Here is a 24,743-nt window from a genome sequence, read left to right as displayed (position 1 = left end):
TAAAGAAACCTACCTATTCCTTTAAGTGTATAAAAGCACTCTTAAGTTCTAATTTGGACCCGTGGAATCGAGTGGTAGCTACCACCACCGAGGAACTTAAATTTGTTTAGGACCATAGAGCTGGAAAATGCCAGAGTTCCATAGAAAGTGGTTTATTACTTTTACAACAAAATAAGATGCCGTTAGAACTTTAATGAAGAAAATAGTATTAGATTTTTTTTGCTGTTGTTAATCCTCACCTGAGGATATTTTTTCCATTGCTTCTTCAAAGACAATGGGAGGGAGAAACATCGATGTGAGAGAGACACATCAATTGGCTGCCTCCTGCACACACCCCAACCAGGGGCGGGGAGCGAACCCGTGACCTTTTGGTGTGCAGGCCGCTCTAACCACTGAGCAATGTTGGTTAGGGCTATTAGAACTTTTCTAGACACTCTTTTGTCAGCTGATGGAGTAGATACTTCAATATATAAAACTTTCCAGAGGCAGTGCCTGAGCTGGATGGCACAGCTCATAACTGTGTGGACCCCAAGCTGTCCCACCATTCAATGCAGCTAACAGCTTAGAAGTAGGGCTTGCGCTTGTGGCCGGTGTACTGAGTGTCAGGTCTGACTTCCCTGTGAAGAAATAACGGGCAGGAAGAATAGAAGAGTTTCAGAAGAAAGAACAAAGTACTCTTGGGACCCCTTCAAGTGTAGGTGAGCCTTTACCGGTCAAGACCTCCCTTTATCTGCAGCAGCCTACCCCTGGCCCAGGTACTCACTTGCCCTGGCGTCTACGGCGCTCTTTCTTCTCCAGCACCCACTCCCGGGTCTTCATCTTCCTCACCACCCCGCTCCGTGCAATCCTGTATGGGACCCTGTGCCAGAGACACGGCTGTGAAATGATGGATGGAACAGCCTGACTGGCACCCAAGTTAATCCAGGCAGGAAAAAATGGTGAACTTCCTTTGAGTTAGGGGCCTTAGATGCCCATCCTATATAATAAAAGCCTAATATGCAAATTGACTGAACAGCAGAACAACCAGTCAGTGGGTGGGCGGAGCCAGGCCAGCCAAGGCAGGTGCTAGCAGGCAGAGGGAAGAGATGGCAATGGGGGTTGGGGGGTGCTGGCCGTTCACTGGCCGGTGCCGTTCCCCTGACTGCCCTGCCAATCGCCTCCCACAGAGGGAGGCCAAACTGAGGGTTAGGCCCGCTCCCCGTGGGATCGGGCCTAAGCCATCAGTTGGACATCCCCCAAGAATTCCTGGTCTGCAAGAGGGCACAGGCCAGGCTGAGGGACCCCCCTGAGTGCACAAACTTTTGTGCACCAGGCTTCTAGTTCTACAATAAAAGTTGCATCTTTGAACCACCCCCCTCCACCACCACCTCCATCCTGGTACCATCCACTGGGGTCAAAAGCAATTTATATAGGAGGGCAGAAGGTGCAAGGCCCCACTCACTTGCAGGCATATCTGCAGTAGGTGACCAATTACTGGGTCTGCACACATCCTGCTTAGGGAGCAGGCAGGGGGCAAGGCTACTTTTTGGGCAACCTGGGCCAGGATTGGTTCATAAGAGCCTAGCAATATCCATAGAAAGTCAGAGGCCCAATGTCCACTGCTGCCCCTTAAGGCCCTAGTCTGGTGGTGAGGTCAGCATACCCCATCAGATAGGGGCTCCCAGCAATAAATGTCTGAAGTAGGAAAACAAGGCTGCCCAGCTCGTGACAGCCCTGACAATAACCCTCAAGGGTTGATCTTGGCCTCCAGCCCTGGCTGAGGAGAAAGGAAACCCCCTGCAGCCCCAGGGAAAAGAGGCCTTGAGAACGGAACAGCCTGGGCTCCCTAACCACTGCCCCACCTGGCAGTTGGGATTACACTGTTTCCAGCATAACCCAAACCAAGCAAGGATGCTTGCCATTTAAGTGACCATTTCCTGGTAGGGTGGAGGCCAGATAGCAAGAATTAAGGAATGCACGAGTGGAACAATACTGATGCAAAAGAAATGTATAAATTAGGTAAAGTTTTTTTGTTTTGTTAATCCTCACCCAAGGATATTCTTTCCATTGATTTTTTAGAGAGTGGAAGGGGGTGGGGTTGTGGGGGGTGTGGGGAAAAGAAACATTGATGTGAGAGAGCCACACATATTGGCAGCCTCCCACATGCACCCAACCAGGGCTGGGGATCGAGCCTGCAACCAAGGTACATGCCCTTAACTGAGAATAGAACCTGCGACCCTTTGGTGAGCAGGTCGATGCTCTGACCACTGAGCAACACCAGCCAGGGCTAAGTAAAGATTTTAAAAACTTTTAAACTCACCTATTTATAAGTGGCCAGAATGTGATTAGAGAGAAGTGATAGTAATGGGAGAATCCCAATAATACTTCTAATAGGCAATCTGGGGACTCTGAAGGGAAGAGTGAGAGCCTGCAGAACTAGGAGAGACAAGGTGTCTGTGCCAGGCACTGTGCTGAGTCCTGAACAAACATGCTCTCTACACAACACACTGCCCAAGAGGGTGGCAATATCCCCCCCTTTTTAAATAGAAAAATGGACGCTCAGGTCACAAAACTTACCCAAGTTTACAGTTAGGACATATAGTCTATAAACACCGGTGTGAGGACAAGAGGGATCCTAAGATGGATGGAAGGAGTTAACAGCTTGTACTTCCTCTGTGAAGCAGGAAATGGGATCACTCACTGGGGGCAAGTGGTAGGTGCCCTAGAGCAGAAAACATCTAGAAGAGCTAAGTCCCCATGGGGAATGGGCTGAGAAAGGAAGCTAAGAGAGATGACTACTGAGGGACAAGCGATCAGACAGCATAAATCTGTGTTGGACACAAAGTACAATCATGATTTTCACTACCGGTGAGCCTTCTAAACTCATTCAATTCTCTGCCCATTTTTCCTCTTAAATGTCTTCAAAGTCTTAACACCTTCCACCCATATCAACCAGAACTAAGAAATAACTCCTTCACTATCTTGTAATTATGTGTTCAACAAATATTGAACATCTTTAACAAGATACTCTTCTGATGGCAGGCACATAATACCAGTCTCCACCAAGTTTTCATTCTAGTTGGGGATACAAATAGCCAAGATTTAGAGCAGTTAAAGGTGTTAAGGAAGCCCTGACTGGTTTGGCTCAGTGGATAGAGCATCAGCCTGTGGACTGAAGGGTCCAAGGTTCAATTCCAGTCAGGGGCATGTGCCTTGGTTGCGGGCACATCCCCAGTGTGGGGTGTGCAGGAGGCAGCCGATCGATGTTTCTCTCTCAACGATGTTTCTAACTCTCTGTCCCTCTCCCTTCCTCTCTGTAAAAATCAATAAAATATACTAAAAAAAAAAAAAAAAAAAAGGTGTTAAGGAAAATAAAGGTAAGGAGAACTGAACTAAAGATAAGGAAAAGAAAAATGGCAAGATTTTTTTTTAACAAAGAAAAAGGAAAGAATCAGTCTTGCTGCTGCGCAGAGGTAAATGGAAAGAAACAAATACTAAAAGCAGAGACACATGGAGCTGCTTTCAGTAATCCAGGCAAGACTGGTGGTGACCTAAGACCAGGTGGGAGTGGGGAAAGGGCTGGAATTGGGATATACATTGAGAAGAAGGGTGCAGGACTTGCAGACGGACGATTGGCTATGAGAGGTAAGGAAGATAAGAATAAGTGAGAATGGTAAAGAATGGACAAAGGAAGTCTGGGGGTGCAAACCCAGAGCTCTGTTTTGTTCGAGACATCTGTGGGAAGTTCAGGTATGGACAGGGTGGGAAGTTTAGGTATGGATACTTAGAAGGCGGGCTGGCAATCAGAGGTGGAATTGAAGCCAAGGATATAAATCTGGGAGTTATAAACCTGTACTTGGTGTTTAAGGCCGTGCAGAGAGAGAAGGGGTCCAGGTTGGGCCCCCGAGTGCTCTAGAACAGCGGTCGCCAACCTTTTGGACCACCAATTGGCGACCGCTGCTCTAGAAGAGGGGCCAGCAGAGTAAACTGAGAAGGAACAACCAGTAAGGTTAAGAGAAAACCATGATAGTGAGTGGGAGGCCAAGTAAGGAAAGTGTTAAGACAGTAATGGGCTGAGTCAGGTCCTATTGAGCAGGCAAGTTAAGATAGGATAAAGGCCTGGCCAGTGTTCTCAGTGGTTAGTGTCAGCCCACACACCAAAGTGTTAAGGGTTCAATTTCCAGTCAAGGGCGCATACCTGGGATGCATGTTCTATCCCCAGCTCTGGGCAGGGCTTATGTGGGAGAGGCAACCAATCAATGTGACTCACATCAATGTTTCTGTTTCTCTCTCTCTTTCTCCCCCTCCCCTCCACCCCCCTTCTCCTTTCCACTCTCTCTAAAAATCAATGGAAAATATCCTTGGGTTGAGGATTAATGAAAAAAAAAAAATAAGGATAAAGTCGGGGGAAAAACAGAAGTGACCATACATTTGGCAAGACAGGTTGGTGGTGGCCTTGACAAGAGCAATTTGTGATGAGACAGAAGCGTAAGCCAGAGAAGAGGACTGAGAGAATGGTAGGGGAGAAAGCAAGAGGCAGATATGAGGAGTTTTGTGATATAAAGGGAAGCAAACAAACAGGGTGGCAGCTTGGAGTTGTTAAGAAGTAAAGGGATAATCTCTTAGAAGACATGAGAAATTGTGTAGCATGTTTGTGAACTGATGCAAATAGCCCAGGAGAGTAAGGATGAGGATGCAGAGAAAGGATAGTCACAGGGGCCAAGAGGGGATGGGGGCCAGGACAGAGGTGGCGGAGGCAGCCTAGGGAAGGAGGGGACAGCCTGTCAGGCATGGCAAGAGGAAAGGCAGAGAGTAAGGCTGCAAAGCTGCTTACAGACATCCCAGCCTTAGACAGTAGCAGGCACTGGAACAAGGGGTTCCTGGTTCTATTACCACCTTGGTGTCACTGTCACATCTGAGCCCGGAACTTGGTGAAAGCAGAGAAAAATGGAGTGGTCTTGCCACCTCCAGCTTCCTCTGCCATGTCTAAGAAACCTAGCGGCAGTAACTTCCTGAACCTTAGGCAGGTTCACCTACAGTTCGCTTTACCTCTTGCTCGTGAATGTGGATTCCTTTGCCTCCTCTTCTTCCTTAATTTCATTTAGGCCCTGTAGGAACCAAAGTGCTTTTAGAGATTCTGGAGATCTCTAAACCCATCTGCCCTACCCTGAAAGGCCTGGGCACCCACCAAGCCTAAGCCCTTTCCACAGGTACTAGGCCCAGCCTCACAAGAAGGGAACCCAAAAGACACACACCCAAAAACTCAGGGTCCCTCACCTTTGGCAGAAAGGTTGATGGCCCAGAAAACAAACAGAGGTAGAACCTAAAACAAGAAAAGTTCAAGGACTCATAAAGCCTTGCAGTGTAAGTCAAGTCCTCACCTTCCCTTCCAGCAGTGCCTCCTGCACTACTACTCTGGTCCACACCACCAGCCTCTACCCAGCAGCACCAGCAGCACATGGCCCGCAGCACTCACTTCTTTGCTTTGGCGCTGTTGGGGTAGTCCACCACCACACCACCAGTGAAACCAGCCCTGATGGCCTGGGTCGTAATTAGCTCCAGCTGCGGAGAGAACATTGGTGAATCAGAGAGAAGCTGGGGGGGCACACTGCTTTCTTTCACTCCTCTTAAGCCAGTCTGGTTCCAGGACGGACAGTGCCTGGGAGAACTAAAGGTCTTCTTTATTAGACTGTTCCCAATTCGGAGTCCCCAAAAGGCACACAGAGGAAAGTGCAGGCTAGAACCAGCCATGGCATACAGCCCCCTCAATGGAATTACAGAACAAGCAAGTCTCACTTTGTAGCCCAGGGAACCATCTACCCACTCAAATCTCAGGAAATGAATGGCCAATACTGGGGGCAGACTCATTCATGGTATTAGTCAGGGACAGCTCACAACTTGTCTTTCTTTCTTTTTAAATATATTTTATTGATTTCTTACAGAGAGGAAGGGAGAGGGATAGAGAGTCAGAGACATCGATGAGAGAGAAGCATCGATCAGCTGCCTCCTGAACACCCCCCACTGGGGATGTGCCCACAGCCAAGGTACATGCCCTTGACCGGAATCAAACCCGAGACCCTTGAGTCCGCAGGCCGACGTTCCATCCACTGAGCCAAACCGGCCAGGGCACAACTTGTCTTTCAAGGTCGGTAACTCCAACCTCCTCATTCCTCCTTCATATTGCATTACACTCCTTAGAACAGACAACTGCTGATGTTCTCTCAGTCCCCCACCCCTATTTATATATTTGGTTATGGAAATCAGTTAATATATCACATTAACCCTACTCCACACCCACCACTCCTCCTTGGGATATCAGATCATAAAACATGTCATCAGGAGCCACAGGAACCACTCTCAGATACTCATTCTCTCCTTTTCCCACCAACCAGCATAAGGATCCTATTCTGTCACTTCCCAACGGTAGGAGGGCAGGTGAGTGAGGAGCAGGATAGGAACAGTTTACCTGTTCTGGGCCCCTCCCACCTCCCTGCACCTCTAGTAGCCAAGAGGCTCACCTGCTCCGAGTTCTCAGGGTATAGCTGCAGAACAGCTCGGGCTCCACGGACCTGCAAGAAACAGAAACAATCACTGTCTTACAAGTATCCCATGGGGTCAGGACCCAGACACTCCTCCCTTCCTTATTCACTGACATCTGAGTTCCCATTATGCGCAAGGCACTGTTCTTAGGGCTGAGGTTACAGCTATGAACAAAAGAGAGCGCCTCTCCTCTGAAATTTTGGAGCTCACTTTTTAGCAGAGGAAGCAAGCTAAATTTACAGTAGTGATTAAGAGCCAAAAAGAAAAATAACTTAGGAGGACAAAGGGATTGTGAGTGACAAGAGACTAATGAGTTTACATTTGGTTCAAGGAAGGCCTCTCTTAGAGGGACACTTGAGCAGAGACCTGAATATATGGGGGAGCTGGTCATTCAAACATACGAGGGAAGAGCATCTCAGCAGAGAGGCAAACACCACCCTGCTCCCCATCTGAGCATCAGCAGAGGGAGGAGCAAGGGGTGGGAGTTGAAGGATGTGGGCACTCTGAAAGATATGCCTTGTGTGTCCTGGACACGATGTCCCTGTCCTCATTCTGTGAAGTCTATGTCCCCAAACCAACTTCTGATGAAAATTCAGCACAGTGGACACAGGAATTCTAACTTGTCTCATATTTTGACATCAGCACCTTTTGCATTTCATTAGGGAGTGTTAGCCCACTGAATTCTCTGTTCAGGCTGCGGATCACAAAAAGGTTCTGCCACCCCATGCAGTCCCACCTGAACAGCCCTGCCATGGGACTCCACTTCATCACTCTACCTGCAGGGCAAGGGAGGGATAGGCGGCCAGCCAGATGGGGAGATCTTATACTCACCAGCACAGAATAAAGAGAAGAAAAAAAGCAGTACAGGCGCTTGGCGGGAATGTCTGACTTCTTGTTAGCATTACAGAGCCACTGCACAGCAGAAATGCTGAAACAGGAAGGGACCTAGTCAGGCAAGTGGCCAGCACACCCTGCCTCGTCAGGACTCATATACCACACACCCTGGATGTCCAGGTAAAACGCCCCGCCACTCCCTTTCTTGGCATGTGCAGGTCCACTCCAGGTGACTATTCTACAACACTGGACCAAACAGGGTTTCCCGAAGGTCAGCATTAACTTCCTTGCAGTCAGTCCAGAGAAACAGTTTCTCAACCTTTTTCTACATGTATCTCAGTTCAAAATTACTCATCATATCAAGGCTCTCTGCCACCTACCCTTTCACACTCCCTTGCTCCAAAATCAAGGGAAACATGTTTTATAGCACTTACAAAGCCATTCACGCACTCTTCCAAAACCAGTTCCTTCTACTTAAATTTTCAAGCAGCTACTATGTCCTTCTTTCTGGCATTCCCTTCCTCGGTGCTGTGAACGCCCAACCCATTCACAGAAGCCCAAACAAACCCTGCTGACGTGTCCCACTGCCTCTCCAAGCTTTGACTTTCCTCCACCACTCTCCTAGGTCAGCACTTAGGACCACCTCAATTGTTTCAACAACCTATCTCTCCTCTCTTCTTCTAAACAATCTTCCTAAAACAAAGAACTACTGAATAAAGCCCCAACTTCTTAGGATGGAGTTTTTAAAAAAAAACAGGCCCTAGCCAATGTGACTCAGTGATTACAGTGCCAGCCCATGCACCAATCAATGTCTCTTCTCTCACATGGATGTTTCTCTCTTTCTCTCTCTCTCTCCCTTCCCTCCCTCCCACTCTCTCTAAAAATCAATGGAAAAATATATCAAGTGAGGATTAACAATAACAAAAAAATTTTCTAGGGCCCAAGTCTACATAATCTCAACTTCTATGAAATCTCTCAGACTCTATTCCTTCACTCAGAAACACTCCTTGATTTTCCAAATTCCTCCCACCCTTCAAGACCCAATCCTAACCCCTCCTTTCTCAAAGCTTGCCTGTGCTCTTTTTAAAGCTTTTTTTTAAAAAAAATTGATTCTAGAAAGAGGAAAAGGGAGAGGAACAATAGATTGCCTCCTGAACGCATCACAACTGGGGATCGAACCTGCCACTTTTGGGGGGGTTTTTTGGTTTATTGTTTTTTTAAATATATTTTATTGATTTTTTACAGAGAGGAAGGGAGAGGGATAGTCAGAAACATCGATCAGCTGCCTCCTGCACACTCCCTACTGGGGATGTGCCCGCAACTAAGGTACATGCCCTTGACCGGAATCGAACCTGGGACCCTTCAGTCCGCAGGCCGATGCCCTATCCACTGAGGCAAACTAGTTAGGGCAAACCTGCCACTTTTTGGGGTTCAGGACATTCCAATCAACTGAGCCACCAGCCATGGCTTTCCTGTGCTTTTCTCTTCACAATTCAGGTGGTCCCATGACTCCCCAGTGCACAGCCCACACTCAGCCTTGTGTTTAACCAGTCCATATCTTTTAGCAGCTAATTAACCATGACAGGGACAATTTTATTTTCAAACTCCACAGCAGCCTGTACAATAAGCATGTCAAACTCGCGGCCCACGAATATTTTTGCAGCCCAGCCAATATACTGGTAAGATGCATTTTAATAAAAATTTCATAACTTAATTTTTACAATATCCTGTTATACATAATCCTATATAATAAAAGGCTAATATGCAAATTGACTGAACAGCAGAACAGCTGATCACTATGACACACACTGACCACCAGGGGGTAGACACTCAACACAGGAACTGCCCCCTGGTGGTCAGTGCGCTCCCACAGGGGGAGCACCTCTCAGCCAGAAGCCTGGCTCACGACTGGCAAGTGCAGCAATGGTGGCGGAAGCCTCTCCCACCTCCGCAGCAGTACTAAGGATATCCAACTGATGATTTAGGCCCGCTCCCCGAGGGCTCCTGGACTGCGAGAGGGTGCAGGCCAGGCTGAAGGACTCCCCCCTGCCCCAGAGTGCATGAATTGCATGCACTTGGCCTCTAGTTATTAATAACGAAATACAACGTTCGCTAATGACTACTATAATCGTGTTGCATTCATTTCCCTTACATGCCTTACTCGTGGGCGCACCATTTCTCTCCACTAATACTAGCAGCGAATATTTTAGCAGCTGATTGTCATGTCATTAGTCTTGTACTGACTTGTTTGGTGTGCGCAACAGGAAATATTTCGCTTTCAGAGAACAAGAAAAATAGGTTTATTTGCGCCACGTTTATCAATTTGTGCAGTTATTCAGTGTCTGGTAAGTTAATGTTCAAGAAAAAAATATTAATTTTTATTAAAATGTTCTATTAGTTTGTGTTAATGATTACTCATTTATTTCAGCCCTTTGTATTCAGCATGTCTCTATGGAAATAAACCTACGTTTCCATGAAAATTGAAGCTTTTTTTTTATTGCGGCCCACATAAAACTTAAATCTTATTTGGCCCTTGTTAGCCTTTGATTTGACATGCTTGCCCACCAGGCCCCCCCAAGATGGCCACCAAGCCTCCACGATGACTGCTAGTGGCCCAGAAGACCACCCTTCTCCTACCACACAATCAAAGCAGACAGAGAAACTGTATCAGAGGTGCCTGAACCTCTGGCAGTGCAAGAGAATCACAGTAGATAGTTTTGAAATACAAAAAATACCTATTTTGGGGCCTTGCTCTAACCTTATTAACCTAAAAATCACACAGGATGTATAATTTTCAGTTTCCCACGTGACTCTGCTGCACAGCCAGGTGTGGGAAGCAGGTCTGCAGAACGAAGAGCAAAGCATGAAGACTCTTACCTGATACAACCATCAAAGGAGCCTGGTTTGAAGGGAATGCCCTGGCCCATGTCCCCCAGAAGTAGGTCTCCTTGTGCTTCTCGGTCCAAAGCTGCATCTGCATCGCAGAAGAGCAAGTGAGGGAAACAGACAATATGCATAGCTGCTCCACACTCGTGAGGGTAGCCACCCCAGTGCTAAACAGAACATACTTACCCAGCATGGCAAGGCTGATGTCGATGCCCACCCAATAGTGCCCCTCATCAGAGAGATAATCTCCACTCAGCCCAGTACCGCAGCTGGAAGACACAAGCAGGGACTCAACAGTGTGAGTAGCAAAGATGCCCCACAACCTGGGGAATCTGACTGGGCCCCAGGATCTCACCCAATATCCAACAGGAAACAGGGCTTCTCATCAGGCAGATCAAGGAGCTCCAATGCTCGCCCAGTCATCTTGGTCTGCACATCAATCATCCTAGAGCTAGGAAGGCAGAAATAGAAACAAGTGGTAAGGTTCTGAGCTAAAACTGTACCCAGACCAAAAAAACCCAAGATCTTCTAGGAAAAAAGAACAAGGTGCTCTTTCCTGGTCAACAAACTCAACTACAACTATTTAATATATATTTTTTTTATTGATTTCAGAGAAGAAAGGAGAAGGGGAGAGAGAGAGAAACATCAATGATGAGAGAGAATCATTGATCGGCTGCCTCCTACACACCACACCCCCTACTGGGGATGGAGCCCGAAACCCAGGCATGTGCACTGACCAGGAATCGAACCTGGGACCCTGCAGTCTGCAGGCCAATGCTCTATCCATTGAGCCAAACTGGACAGGGCTCAATTACAACTATTTAAAAGTAACCCCAATAACAGCAACATGTTATTTTGTTGTGGCACAAATTATAACTGCACCTGATGCAAAGCTAAAGGGAACAAATCACTTAACTAATGACCAACCATTGGGTATTTTCAAATCTATCAGGCTTTGATGTAGTTTTATTTAAGAACAAGTTTTTTGGCTCGGCTGGCGTGACTCAGTGGTTGAGCATCGACCTATGAATCAGGAGGTCATGGGTTCAATTCCCATCAGGGCACATGCCTGGGTTGCAGGCTTGATCCCCAGTGGTCGGCACGCAGGAGGCGGCCAATCAATGATTCTCTCTCATCATTAATGTTTCTCTCTCTCTCTCCCTTCCTCTCTGAAATCAATGAAAAAATATTTTTTTTTAAAAAAAGAGAGAACCAGTTTTCTGGAAGAATTATCCACCATAGTGACTCTCAGATATCAGGATCAAGAATCACAACAAAAATCTACAGCAGTGCTGTCCAGGAGAATCATAATACAAGCCACATGACTTTCCAGTGGCCACAGTTAAAATGAAATTAAATATGTAAAATTAACTAATAATTAACCAAATCCAATGTACCTAATAATTTTAACACGTTAAGCGCCCAGCCTGTTCTGTCTTCCGGAGGGAAAGTATAGTGTCAGTCACCAGTGACTGACAGGGCGCTTAACATGTTAACCCAACATGCTCAAATTATTTCAACACGTAATCAACATAAAAATGATCAATAAAATATTTTATATTTTCTTCATGCTAAGTAATTCAGACACTGATGGCTACGGGTTACCGTAGCACAGAATAGGTCTATATTATATCTGGCTTTCCCAAGATCAGGTATCTGCGGACTCTTCTACAGGCTGGTTTATCAGAAAGGACAGGTCTGGAAGTCTGTTCTAGCCTTCACCTAGTTACAGAAATAACTACCCTCCATGAAATTCAGATACTACACCAACAGCTGTCGAGAGGATTTAGCGAGGTTATGCAAATAGGGACACCCAGTAAACATTTATGAACATTTCCTTTCCCCCAATAGCATTAACCACTTACACATATCCACTGCCTCCTGCCTATTTTACTACATGTGTAAAACAAGTTGCCACAATAAACTGAAAACCCAGATAAAAATCACTCCCGTATTAATGCTGCGGTAACTGAGGCCCAGAGGGTTCAGAGATTTAACTAAAGCTGACTTGGCCAGTGTAAAAAATGGGATCAACCCAGGTCCCTTCCTCCCACCCCAACCGCCCCAAATTCTTCACGTTCTCCAAGCAATGCCCCAAATGAGGGCAACTTGCGGGTCCCCACCCCCGACGCCGCGCAATAGCCAGGCTGCCTTACTTGCGCATGTATTTCCGGGCTTCATTCTGGTCGTAAAACTGCGGGAAAAGAGAAAGAGAAAAGGGTAGTAAGGGGGAGAAATCGAAACGCCGAGCTTCTCTAAGACAGAAGGGCGCCCGAGGGCTTCAGGGCTCACCAGCTCCGGGGGTCCGCCGTGCTCCGGTCGGCGCCCACGACACGCCATACCCACGCCACCACCGCACGACCGCTGCTGGGGGCTCCCGAGTCCGGAGTGTAGAGCATCAGCGCCGCGCCTGCCCCGCAATACGCATGCTCCACTCCTCTCCCCGCCTCCTCTTCTACGCGATTGGCTACCAGGATGACGCTCGGCGAACAACGCGGGCCTCCCATTGGCCAGGTGACCTTTGCACCGCCCTCCAGACCCATGCAAGATGGCAGCGCGACACGATCCAAGGTGGCCGCGCTTGTTACTGTGGAGCTTGTGGCGGGGTCGGGGGCCCCCGCAAAGCCGGGTGTCCTGCCACGGCTTAGAAGCGAGGACTTACTCCCGGGGCGACGGCCCGTACTCGCGCACGGCGCTGTATGAGCTGCTCGGCGTCCCGCCCACGGCGACGCAGGCGCAAATCAAGGCCGCCTACTACCGGCAAAGCTTCCTCTACCACCCGGACCGCAACGCGGGGAGCGCCGAGGCCGCCGAGCGCTTCACGCGTATCTCCCAGGCCTACGTGGTGCTGGGCAGCGCCACCCTGCGCCGCAAGTATGACCGCGGCCTGCTCAGCGACATGGACCTGCGCGGACCTGGCGTCCGGCCCTCCGCGGCGCCCTCCGCGGACTCCGGCCCGGCCCGCACCCCGTCGCCCGCCTCTCGCGCCCACAGCTCGGGTCAGGCCGCGCCGGGGGCCGGCCGCACGATGTTCAACTTCGACGCCTTCTACCAGGCGCACTACGGGGAGCAGCTGGAGCGGGAGCGCCGCCTGCGGGCCCGGCGGGAGGCCCTGCGCAAGCAGCAGGAGGATCGGGCCAAGAAGGGCTTGGGCTGGGACGAGATCCGAGACACGACTTTAGTCGTCTTTCTCCTCGCCGTCTTCATCGTCATAGGCATTCGTTCTTAATCGCGGGAGAAGGCGAGGGGAGCAGCCCCCCAGCCCGACCCCAGAAAACGGCCTTTCCCGTCTTGAACCCTTCGCTTTCCACAGTCTACCTCTGCTGGGGTCCGAAGGAACCGCTCTCCCCCTTCGCTTCCCCGCTCGCCCAGCTTGGCCTCTGACCCGCACCTCCTCTTCCCTGCGGTCCAGGAAAAGGAGGCTTTTCGGTGCCCGAGAAGGAGACCCCTATGTGGACAGCCCTGAAGGCCGGAGAGTGAAGAGTTTCCTGGAGTCCCCTGGGTGCCTGCTTCCAGGGGTTGCCTTCCGGAGGTTGTCAACTTCTGGAACACTGGGCTCTGGCTTTATTGTCGAGCTCTGAGCAAAGAAATGTCTGCTCCGGCCCCGTGTTTGTGCCATGGAGCTCTGTAACCTTGAAACGTGCAATGTGGCCAGTTGTTAGCGGCCAAAAGAAAAATTCTGAGGTGTGTAACCTTGTCTTTCTGTGAGTTCCCCAAGCCACAGGTGAGACCCGACACAGGCTACACATGTGATATATAGAAACCTTGCGATGGTCAGCCCCAAACCCCTCTCCCCCTTCGGCTGCTGGCATGAGGGAGTCGGGAAAGGCAAGGTCGTGGAGCATAAAGAATGAGTGTTCCTGAGCCCATACTTACCATATGACCTTGAAGAAAGTTACTCTGTGGACATGACGGCAGGGAGCAAACCATTTGCTCTCTTGAGGTTTGTCACACTTTTATTGTCCACAGTTGGAATGGGCTCAATGGTTAAAACATGCTAGTAGAGTCAGGTTTATCCCTGGGATAGTGGACCTGTCGCCTGGTTATCCCTGTACCAGCTGGCCCTGTCCCCAACAGTGCAGCCAGTCCTCTCCCAGAAACAGCTCCTCTCAGTGTGGCCCCTCCTGTTTGTCTTGAGTGCTTATTGCAGGCGGTGCAGGCCAAGTCCCGGAAACATGGTTGCTTGAGGCTGTGGGGAATTTTGGGAGTGCGGAGTTGGTGGGACTGCTGAGGACGAGGAGGCCTGTGGTGGAAACCCCTGGTTTAGAACTGCCTGAGGCTTTTTTCCGCTTCTAATTTGTGCTCAGCCCTTGGTCAGTCCTCACTTGGCTAGAGCAGTGGTAGTCAGGCTCTCACCCCTGAGTCACTGCACATGGGGAGTGCATGGCTGTGCGATTGTCAGTGCTCGGAGATTGACGCACTGGGGCTGCGTGTAAAGCTGTGGGATAGGAAAACCTTTGCAAGAGATCTACCACAAGGGCACAGGCCTAAGTCTAGAGTCTAAACAAAGCCAGAGGTGCTTTGGTATAGTAATACCAGTTCCTGTGTGAAATCCTTGTATAAATTGGGATCAAACCATAGCTAGTTCACCTTGGGCTCTCCGATTCTCTCTAGCCTTAGATGTCGGGGGACAAGCCCTTAATCATGGCTTTGCAGTGACCACACACGGTTCAGTAGTAAAGATTTGAGCCCACCCTGATTCAGGCCCACTGTGCTCAGTGAGCCTTGATCTGGGGGTGGGGCATACGTACTTTGAAAAAGAACATTTAATGTTATTATGTTTCATATTTGAAAAACAAGAGGGAGAGTGTTCTCTTTTTTTGGTAAAGAGTTGTGAATTTATTAGGTCAATCTGGAAAACCAGGTGGGCTGAGCCCCAAAATGGCGCCAGCTGAGTGTTCTTTTTGAAATATAAACTACAATAAGTGAAGCTTAGTAAAATATGCAGAAACTAGTGATTCCCAACCAAAGAGTTGGGGCATAACAGCGTCCTTTGGGCAAGATTCTATCAGAAGGAGTTGGAGTTCTTTTGGGCCTTGTTTGTGAAAGCACTAGTGGTCTGTAACAGCTGGGACCTTTTGCATGGGCTCCTTGACATAGACCTTTCAAGTTTGTTTTCTTTCTGTGAAGATCACAATCCAGAACATTTCCTGGGGCCCCAGAACATGGAAATACATAGATAAAAAGCTCAAGGAGGTTTCAGGTGTGTGTGTGGGGGGGGGGGGGGTGTTCAGGCAATATGAAACTTTTGGAACATTCCAGAATATATATTTCATGCAGGGTAGTCAATAAAATTTTTAACCATCTAACTCAGTTTCTCCTTAGGCCTGTAACTAGAGTGCCATTCTGCTTGCCTCAGGGATTTTTAGGCCAGGTTTGAACTCCGTAAGACCCCACTCCCTACCCTCCCTAAACTGAGTCTGAGCTTTTCATGGAAGGAGAGATGTGTGGGAGGCTTTTTGAGGGCCCCTCCAATGTTATCTTGTCCCCATAGTAACATTTCTCCCTTCCTACCTTGAGGAGAAGAGGCTGAACCAGGCTGAGGACATTAGCTGCCTTCTAGGCACTGTTCCCCAATTCCTGATCGTAGAGGACAGCTCAGACATGCTCAGCTTTAGTCCATTTTTGACAGGAGATGGACAAGAGGGGCCCAGCTTGTCCCAGGCTATGCTTATGGGGTGGGAATAAGGTTGCAAGTATAGTACAAAGTTGAGTGAGCAGCACACAGTTCCTAAACAGGGAGACTCAGACAGGACAGGATCAAAGGTGTACATGTCTAGGCAAGTGTCTTTGGACCTGATCAGGACTTTATTTCCCCTAAGCCAAACTGCTTTTCCCTCTGTTGCCCTTTATTTGTTGCCGGGTGAAATCCTTTACTCATCCCAGTGCTGAGAGAGTAGGATTTCTTGCTTCCTTCTGAGGTTCTAAGCATTTGGTTCACAGGATGTACCTTACCTACTATAATGGTTCTAGCATGAGCCAAAATGTATAAGAATAGCCTGCCTAAAGCCAGTGCATTGTCCATTTAGTCATTATTAACTCCACATACATATAAAACCATATGTACAGTGTGTGTGTGTGTGTGTAATAGCCTGAGGCTGAGGCAGCAAGGGTGGAGCCCAAATGAGTGGCCATCACATTCCCTTTTCGGAAAATCGTGAGGGTAGGAGACTGTGTCTTGGACCTTTGGGCTTCCTGGAAGGTCACCAGATCCCATGAAGAGAGGCTGAGAGAATGGACAACTGGTAAGTGGTGGTGCTACTTGAATTCACTCTCTCTTGAATTCAGTGCATGGGAAAAGTGGGCTCTCTCCTGGCCTTTGCCTCCTCCCAGCTCTCCGCCCTATGATGAGATCACACACTGCCACCCGACTATGGTCAGGATCCTAGGAGAAGGCTGGCCTTGCCTGCCCTCAGGCCATGCTTGTAGCCCTGGCAGCCATAGGGGTTGAGCAGAGAACTGAGGGTCCCTCTGTGTTAAGGACCTGCGTTTGGACTACATGAACTTGCATATGCTGAGAACACTCTGCACTCATCCCCAAGAAGCCAGTGCAGAGTGCACCATGCATCATGAAGTCATAGTGTCACTATGCATCTAGCCATCATGCCGCTCTCTCTTAAGGCCATCTGAACCTGAGGTCCTGACACTCACTAGTCTTGAGGTAGGTTGGCCCTCCCATCCTGCCTTTGCTTCTTCAGCATTCATATTTTCAGTTCTGGAGGGCACTGCTACTAGACAAAAGAAGGCCTGCTTCAGAATGACCAAGAACAGACCAAGATTCATGGTTCACACAGTGTTTGGCTGTGGCTGGCATAGTGTCTTAAAATAACTAGCCAACATTCATAATGGGGCTTTGCATGAAAATCTAGATTTCTGACTTCTCTCAAAAAATTATGCCACAATTGAGCTCAGATAACCACGTTAGTGCCTGGGAGAAGCTGTGACATCTGCCTTTGAGATAAGATATTTCTCTACATTTCACTGCACTCCCACCATCAGAGGGAAAGTATGCAAGGCCTTAATACTTTCACCATTTTGCCCACAGTAGGGAAATATCTCTATCCCATATCAAGAGGAGAAATTTTTTAAAAGGACTGTACATTTCCGGAAAAGATGGGAGAGGGTGTATTTCTTTGTGGGAATGAAATGCTTTGCACCTCTGTGATTTTCCTGGCCTCCACAGGCATTTGAGTTTACAGCATAGGTAAGAGCTTACACTTTATGCGGGAGGCAGAGTGTAAATCTTATTTTCATGTTGGACAAGAAGAATCTTTGAAGAGGTCTACCGCAGTGGTAAGGTCCCAGACCAGTGATGGCGAACCTTTTGAGCTCGGCGTGTCAGCATTTTGAAAAACCCTAACTTTGGTGCCGTGTCACATATAGAAATTTTTTGATATTTGCAACCATAGTAAAACAAAGACTTATATTTTTGATATTTATTTTATATATTTAAATGCCATTTAACAAAGAAAAATCAACCAAAAAAATGAGTTCGCGTGTCACCTCTGACGCGTGTCATAGGTTCGCCATCACTGTCCTAGACAAAGCCAGAGGTCCTCCCTCTGCAGAGTGCTATAACCCCAATTCCTACACTCAGTCTTTTATGTACAATCTTTATATAAATTGGGATAAGCCCACAGCTAATCCACCTTGGTTCTTGGGAACCACTCAGTTCTCTAACCTTGGAGGTGAGGGGCAAGTTCCTAGTTGTGGTTTTGCAGTGACCACATGATTCAATGGTAAAGAGTTGAGCCCACTCTGGTTCAGGCCTGCATACGTCAGTAAGCCTTGATTGGCAACAAAACAAAACAAAAACACATTTAATGTTATGTTTTGTATTTGGAAAACAAGGGGAGAAGCTTAAGGAAATATGCAGGAGCTAGTGATACCTAAACAAGGAGGTGCACATAACAGACTTTCTTGAGAGGTAGGAACTCTTTTTATCAAAAAGGGATGGGAGTTTTGTTATTTGGACAACTGTTTGCTTTTGGTTTGTAAAAGCTCTGTTGGTCGATAATAGGTGGTTCCTTACTCCTGGGCTCCTTGATGTAGACCCTTAAGTTTGTTCTCTCTCTCACAGAGGATTATAGCCAGGAATATTCGCTGGAGCCCCAGAATCTGGGAACAAAGTTCCAGAGGGTTTCAATTAGAAAGAGAGCCCTGCCTGCAACCTTCCAGAACATTCCATGTATTTTCCAGCAAGGAAGTTAATGCAACTTATTAACCCTCCAATTCTAACCCTTTCCCATGGCCCCAAACCCGGCCCACTCCACTCTGGCGATATCTGTACCCATCTGCCTTGGTCTTTTTCAGGCTGGGGCTGAACGCTGAGGGACCTCAGTCCCCACGCCCTGTAAAGCAGTCTGAGCTCTCTGATGTAGGTGAGGCCTTTGAAGGACCCCGTACAGTCCCATGGAAACACTTCTCTCTCCCCTTCTGTCCCTCCACTGCTTGCGTCGTTCCTTTCTCTTCTTACTTGCCCTGGGGAGGGGAGGCTGAACCCTGCTTTTTTGAGGCTGCTCCTCAATTCATGATAGTGGAGGAAGGCTCAGACATGCCCACCTTAGCCCCCTTTCTCCTTTTAGTTACAAACTGCCTGTAAGCTTGAATCCAGAATGAGAGACGAGGGCAAGAAGGACCCAGCCTGCCCCAAGCTGTGCTTAGCATTTAGGAGGTTGTCCAGAGCTGCTCTGTCTGTTGTCCTCGCAGGCAGAGATGTTTTGGTGTCCCTCGGCCTCCAGCAGCTCAAGTGCTAACAGTAAGAAGAGTAGAACCAAGGCCTTATGGACGAAGGGTCTCATGTGGGCACTAGTCATGCTTCCTTTGACCGTGCCTCTATGTGATAAATCTGATGGCGTGAAAGGCTCTGAAAAGCTCAGTGGGCCCGTCCCTCCCAACTATTGCCTTCATCTCTAAAGATTAAGCAGTCACAAAACTTGAGAGAAGGGGACCACCTACCTCCAGTAGCAGCCCTGACTTAAAAGCCTCATAATGAGCCAAAATCTGGCTCCTTGTGGTTTCCGCCCATTGGTCTAGGCCAGTGGTCGGCAAACTCATTAGTCATCAGAGCCAAATATCAACAGTACGATTGAAATTTCTTTTGAGAGCCAAATTTTTTAAACTTAAACTATATAGGTAGGTACATTGTTATTAACTTAATTAGGGTACTCCTAAGGCTTAGGAAGAGCCACACTCAAGGGGCCAAAGAGCCGCATGTGGCTTGCGAAGAGAGGCGCGGTTTGCCGACCACTGGTCTAGGCTCTGACCTCTGGCCCTACATGGATCCCTAAGTTGTTTCACATGGGACTTAGTCTCAGTTCTTTCTTATCGTTATTACTGCAAATGTGCTGTTCTGGAAATCTCTCTTAAGAGTATAAGATTTCAGTGAAAAGTTGAGCCAACCCAACACTCCCCTCTTTGTAGATGGTTTATTCCCATGAACATGGACCAAATTCACATTTGCTGCTACAGCACTGACTGTCCCCTCTTATTTGTAAGGCCATCCGTGCCTCCCTGCCAAACTTCATTCATCAGACTTGACCTAAGCGGATTCGGGGCATGTTTCTGCTTTCCCATCTTCTTTATTTTATTTATTTTTTAATCCTCACCTGAGGATATTTTTCCATTGATTGTAGCGAGAGTGGAAGAGAGAAATATCGATGTGAGAGAAACACATCAATTGGTTGCCTCCTGCACATGCCCTGACCAGGGCCTGGGCCAGGGAGGAGCCTGTAACTGAGACATGTGCTCTTGACCGGAATCAAGCTGGTACCCTTCCGTCCGCAGGCCAACACTCTATCCACTGAGCCAAACTGGCTAGGGCTGCTTTCCCATCTTGTCCCACACTCAGCCAAGCGGGCCACCCAGTGTTCACCCTAGCTGAAGACAGATACCTTCAGCACTAGATAGCCCCTCCAGCACTCTGGCGGTGACCATTTGGCAGGCCAGAGAAGAAGCAGGTACCATCTTGATTGGGCTTACAGATGACCCAGGAAAAGAAATTGCGTACAGGTGAGGCAATTGGAGACCAGTGAAGAAGTAGAGTGTGCTTCTGGCCAGAAGTGCCGGGAAGTTAAGGGTTAGGAAAGTCTCCCACAGACTGATAACCAGAGAAGGCTTCATGGAAGAGGCAGGAGCAGTGCTGGACCTGAAGGACAGGCGGGCTTTGGACGGGCAGAGAGGAAGGAAAGGCATCTCAAGAATAGGAAGCGCAGGAGCTGAGATGGAGCGGCTGCAACAGCAGAGTGGCTGGTGGAGGGAGCAGAGAGGAGTCGCAGCATCGTCATCCTCATCATCACATTTATTGACGGCCCCTGGGAAGCGGGGCTGGGGACAGAACATACAAAGACAAGGACCTGCCCTCAAAAAGGTTCCATTCTAAGGAGACGGGACAGAAAAATACAGAATGGTCTTTCCTGGGGATGGCCCACTCTCACCTGTGCAGGTCAGAAGCCCCTGGCCTACCTTGCCCCATTGCCCCAGTGTCTGGAGCATGAGTGGGGCCCCAGGGCCATGGTTTCCTGGACCCTGCAGCTGGGACCTGACCACCTGGCTCCTAGGTGGTGGGCCCCAGGACTGGGGGAAAGGTAGGCTCAGTACATGATGGAAAACACTTCTATCAGCCTTGGCATTGATTGTGCCAGCCCAGTGAAGTGGCAGGATGTGACAGGCCCCCAAGGCAGGGCCTGGGGAGAGCGGGCACCTTCCTAGGTTGCCATGAGTCAAGTTCTTTCACTGGGTCTTGCCCATCACCTGGGAGGTCTCAGCCAGGGACAAAAAAAAGGCAGTTTCCTCAATGCCAGAGGCATAACACCCTGCCCACCCACCCCAGCCCTCTCTGGGCATCTTCCAGGTGACCCTCCTCCCCAGCTTAGCCTCCAGGGCCAGGGCCTGCCTGAGGCCAAGGGGAGGGGCCTGCCCCTCCCCCCACCCAGGCAGTGGGGGAGGAGGAGGAGCCACGCATCAACTTTGTCTGGGCCCCCCATTGGGGAGCCATACCCTGGATCCTACCGGTGAGGGGGCTCTGGCTGCGAGGGCCGAGGGCTCAGCAGAGGTGCTGGGCCAAGGGGGCACCCGGGGGAGCCCTTCAGTGGGGGCACTGGGCGGGAGTCCAAGGGGGGCAGGTTTCGGGGCACTGCTGGTGGCCCCCGGCCAGCCCCGGTGGGCAGGACAGCTGCAGCGGGGAAAGGTTTGGGGGGATCCACAGCAGCAGTGGGTGCTGGCTGGGCAGACCGCTCCCGGCGCCGCAGCAGCTCCTGCAGCTTCTCAGCCTGGGTCCGCCTCAGGTGGGCCAGGGCACGGCCTCGCTGGAAAGCGGGCAAGAAAGCCTCCAGGCTCTGCTCCCCCAGCAGCAGCTGCTCCATGTGCTCCTGGGACGGGAGGAAGGCACAGTTTGGGAGGAGCATGACCAAGACTGTGGACTGGCCCTCTGTCCCTCCCCCCCGAATCCCTTCTAATGGTGACCACAGCTGGGGGACAGAGCCACCTGAGTCCCAGCCTGGGTGTGCCTCCGACTTGCTGAGTGACTGCAGACAAATGTCCTCTACTCTCAAGCCTCTATTTCCTTACTATCACCAGACCTGCTGGGTCAGATGTGAGGCATTATCGGAGATGGGGACCCACTGAGGTAGACTTAGGTGTTGCCCATCAAAGCTAGGGCCAGGCCCCCTCCTTCCCGCCTCCATTAACCACTGAGCCCTATATTCCCAACCCGGCGCTGAGAAGTCAGTGCCAGCTCCTCTGTAGACCCAGCCTACTCTGCCCCGAGACATTCACAGGGGGCTCTCCTGGGGGCCTGGCACTTAGGACAGGCTTCCTGGGGAAGGGGCTCTCAAGCCTGCAATGTCAGAATGAAGTGAGGGGGTGATAGGATGGGTCTCTCTCCTGTCCCCAGGCCCCCCTCCCCTCCCCTCACCTCAGCTTCCTGCTCAGCCTCTTCCAGCTCAGCCTGCAGCCAGCCCAGGGCACAGTGGGGGCTCCAGCGATGCATGCTCTCCTCTGAGGGCCACAGAGGGACAGAGTGAATAGCCCCTGCCCTTAGGGCCTGTCCCCCAGGACAGACAGGCCATATCCCAGGGCCCAATCCTGACTCTCCCTAACCCTGTGTGTGACTGTGTCTCCATTTCCTCATCTGTACAATGCCCTTGGGGTCAGTTTGTGCACCTTCCCCCAAGGCTCTGCCCCCAGTCTTAGTGCAGAGAGGGAGCAAGGGCTTGGTCTCCTAGAGTACCCCAGGCCCTTGGACATCGGGCCCCCTTTCCTCCCACTGCCAAGGGCCCCATCTGGCCTCTACAACCCAGCTCTGCTCACCAACTGTTCACTTCCCCAACTCAGTTTTCCAGGAGTAGCACCCCTCAAACTTGCCTGGGGAATAGGTCTGCCCAAGTCCCACCTTTCAGAGCCTAGCACTTCCCAAGGCCAGCCAACCAGAGAGCCAACTGCCACCCTCCCAGGCAGTTCTCCCAACTGTCCCCTCACCCAGTCGCTGCAGCTTGTCCGCACAGCTCTCGGCCACCTCTCGAAGTTCCTGGTACTTGATGGCCAGGGCTGCCCGACCCATCTCGAGGCGGGGCCGCAACGCTAGGTTCTCCTTGGCTAGTGCGTAGTTGGAGGCCAGGCACGCCTCGCGCTCCAGCTGCAGGCCCTGGAACTGCCACCAGAGAAGAGCCAAGAGGTGCACTCAGGGAGTCTGCCACTTCCACCTCCTGCCACCCTGAGCAGCAGTGCCCGGGGTCACGCTGAAAGCACCCCAATCCCAGGATGGGGAGCCAACAGGTGGAGAGACTGCAAGAGGCCCAGAAGGAGCTTTGCCTTGGGCTTCCTCTCTGGGCCTCAGTTTCCTCCTCTACAAAGTAAGCGAAAAACCGCTACCTTACAGGGCTGTGGTGAGACTGAAGAGAGGAAAACTATGAAGGCCTCTACAAATGTTAGTTAATTTTTAATTTTTCAATTAATATGTCGGCTCAGGTCCCCGAGGAGTCCCCCGCCCTCCTCTGTCCCATTTTCCATGCATGGGCAGCTTCCCTCTCATTCCAGGCCTTTGTCTGCCTCCTCCTCAGGTGTTTGTGCGGAAAACACTCCCACCCCGGCTCTGGCTGTCCAGAGTGGCCTTCACCCCGTCCCTGCATAGTACCCCCTCAAGCCACCCTCTCCTCCCCTCTCACCTGTCCTTCTGCCCTCCAGTGGAATCCCCACCCCCCAAGGAATACACACCCCCTTTCCCTCCCAGGTCCTCTAGCACCTCCCAGCTCTCCTTCTCGTACAGCAAGCAGAGCCCCTTTCTTCCCTGGCCTGGAGAATGCTGTTTCCTTGTTCCTAGGAGTGCCCACCTCCCCTCCCGGCCCCTGGAGAACACACTACCCTCCATCTGTCCCCTATAGGATGCATATGCCCCTCCTGCCTGCCTCCCTCCGACACACACTTTCCCTTTCTGCCCCCCACAGCCAACCAGCCCCGGCCTATCGCCTGGGAAATATACAACTTTCTCTTATGGTGGCCTATGGAATAGGCACCTCAGCTCTCAGCACCCCTACCCAAAGGAAGACACAAAGCCGCCTCCTGCACCCTCCAGATGCGGGCGCTCCCTCGTCGGTCCTCCCAGGTGTTAAACAGGCCCCTAGTTCTCCCCATGGAAGGCGCCTCCCCTTTCTGGCCCTACAGAACGTGGGTGTGCGAGCCAGGGCCCCCCACAACACAACCACCCCTGCCCCCCAGAACACACCTCCCTGGAGCATCCGCTGTAGGACACGCCTCGCGGCCATCCCGGGGGTGCATAGGCGCCTCCCCGGGTCTCTGGCGCCCCACCCGCCCCAGGCCGGCTCTGGGCGCCCCCTCCCCCGGGGGCGGCTCCGTGGAGCCCACTCGTACGTGCCAGGCTCCCGCGCCCACCGGCGGCCCCGCGGCCCGGCCCGTGCGGCCCTTTGGTTGCTCGGCAGGTCCGGCAGGCCGCGGCCCATTCCCGCGCCCCCCACCCGCGACCCCCGCGCTACCTTCCTGCTGAGCCGCACGATCCGGTCCAGCTTGGGTTCATCCTGAAGCAGGTCCCGGAGCTGCCCGGTGCTGAGGATCCCAAAGCGCCCCGGGCTGCCGGGCTCCGGCCCCGCCCGCGCCGCCCGGGCCCGGTACATGCCGCCCGCCCGCGCCCCCAGCTCGGCTGCTGGCTCGGCCCGTTCGGCCCGCTCCGCCCCGGCTCCGCTCCGCTCCGCTCCGGCTCCAGGATCCGGCTCCGGCTCCGGCCGCGCGCGCGCCGCTCCGCCGCCAGAGGGCGCCCTGCCCGCTCTTAAAGGGGCCGCGATGTTGGGGCTGGGGGTGGGGCGGAAAGGGGGCGAGCCGCACCCCAGCCCACCGGGCAATGCAGCGCCCCTCTGGGCCTCCCGCACCCGCAGATCGGCCCGCAAAACCATCCTCCCGCCGCCATCCGGATAGCTGAGGCGGCTTCTCTCCGCACCCCTCCTCTTGGCCATCCATCATTCACCACGCCCCCCAGGCACGGACTCTCCCACCCC

The 24,743-nt window shown here is 51.0% G+C and overlaps 3 protein-coding genes and 1 non-coding gene across 5 annotated transcripts; 1 reads left to right on the top strand and 3 right to left on the bottom strand.

Moving 5' to 3' along the window:
- Positions 1-136: 136 nt before the first annotated feature.
- Positions 137-12,689, bottom strand: BUD23 (BUD23 rRNA methyltransferase and ribosome maturation factor). Of its 2 annotated transcripts, none has more exons than XR_004967420.1 (12): positions 12,532-12,689; positions 12,396-12,433; positions 10,595-10,690; positions 10,426-10,508; positions 10,231-10,327; positions 7,351-7,447; positions 6,498-6,548; positions 5,456-5,541; positions 5,257-5,302; positions 5,029-5,087; positions 764-876; positions 137-617 (listed from the first exon to the last, which is right to left on the bottom strand). XR_004967420.1 is itself a non-coding variant. In XM_036308324.1 (12 exons), exons 1-12 carry the CDS (start codon positions 12,577-12,579, stop codon positions 563-565), a joined length of 852 nt encoding a protein of 283 aa, XP_036164217.1. In that variant the 5' UTR covers positions 12,580-12,689; the 3' UTR covers positions 137-562. The 2 variants fall into 2 exon arrangements, 1 of the variants encoding a protein (XP_036164217.1); XM_036308324.1 differs by having other exon boundaries at positions 764-859.
- LOC118657233 lies at positions 1,669-1,800 on the bottom strand. The gene has a single exon (XR_004967945.1).
- A 63-nt stretch (positions 12,690-12,752) lies between the features above and the next one.
- DNAJC30 (DnaJ heat shock protein family (Hsp40) member C30) lies at positions 12,753-13,931 on the top strand. The gene has a single exon (XM_036308327.1). It carries the CDS (start codon positions 12,788-12,790, stop codon positions 13,466-13,468), a length of 681 nt encoding a protein of 226 aa, XP_036164220.1. The 5' UTR covers positions 12,753-12,787; the 3' UTR covers positions 13,469-13,931.
- Positions 13,932-20,518: 6,587 nt separating this feature from the next.
- On the bottom strand, positions 20,519-24,422 carry VPS37D (VPS37D subunit of ESCRT-I). Its single transcript, XM_036308326.1, has 4 exons — positions 24,228-24,422; positions 22,717-22,888; positions 22,154-22,236; positions 20,519-21,608 (listed from the first exon to the last, which is right to left on the bottom strand). The coding sequence occupies exons 1-4, from the start codon at positions 24,363-24,365 to the stop codon at positions 21,246-21,248; spliced, it is 756 nt and encodes a 251-aa protein (XP_036164219.1). The 5' UTR covers positions 24,366-24,422; the 3' UTR covers positions 20,519-21,245.
- Positions 24,423-24,743: the final 321 nt, after the last annotated feature.

This window comes from Myotis myotis, unplaced genomic scaffold, assembly GCF_014108235.1.
Source record: "Myotis myotis isolate mMyoMyo1 unplaced genomic scaffold, mMyoMyo1.p scaffold_m19_p_5, whole genome shotgun sequence".
Taxonomy (NCBI): Eukaryota; Metazoa; Chordata; class Mammalia; order Chiroptera; family Vespertilionidae; genus Myotis; species Myotis myotis.
The sequence above is the reverse complement of the archived record's forward strand: the minus strand, read 5'-3'. Positions and strand labels throughout refer to the sequence as shown.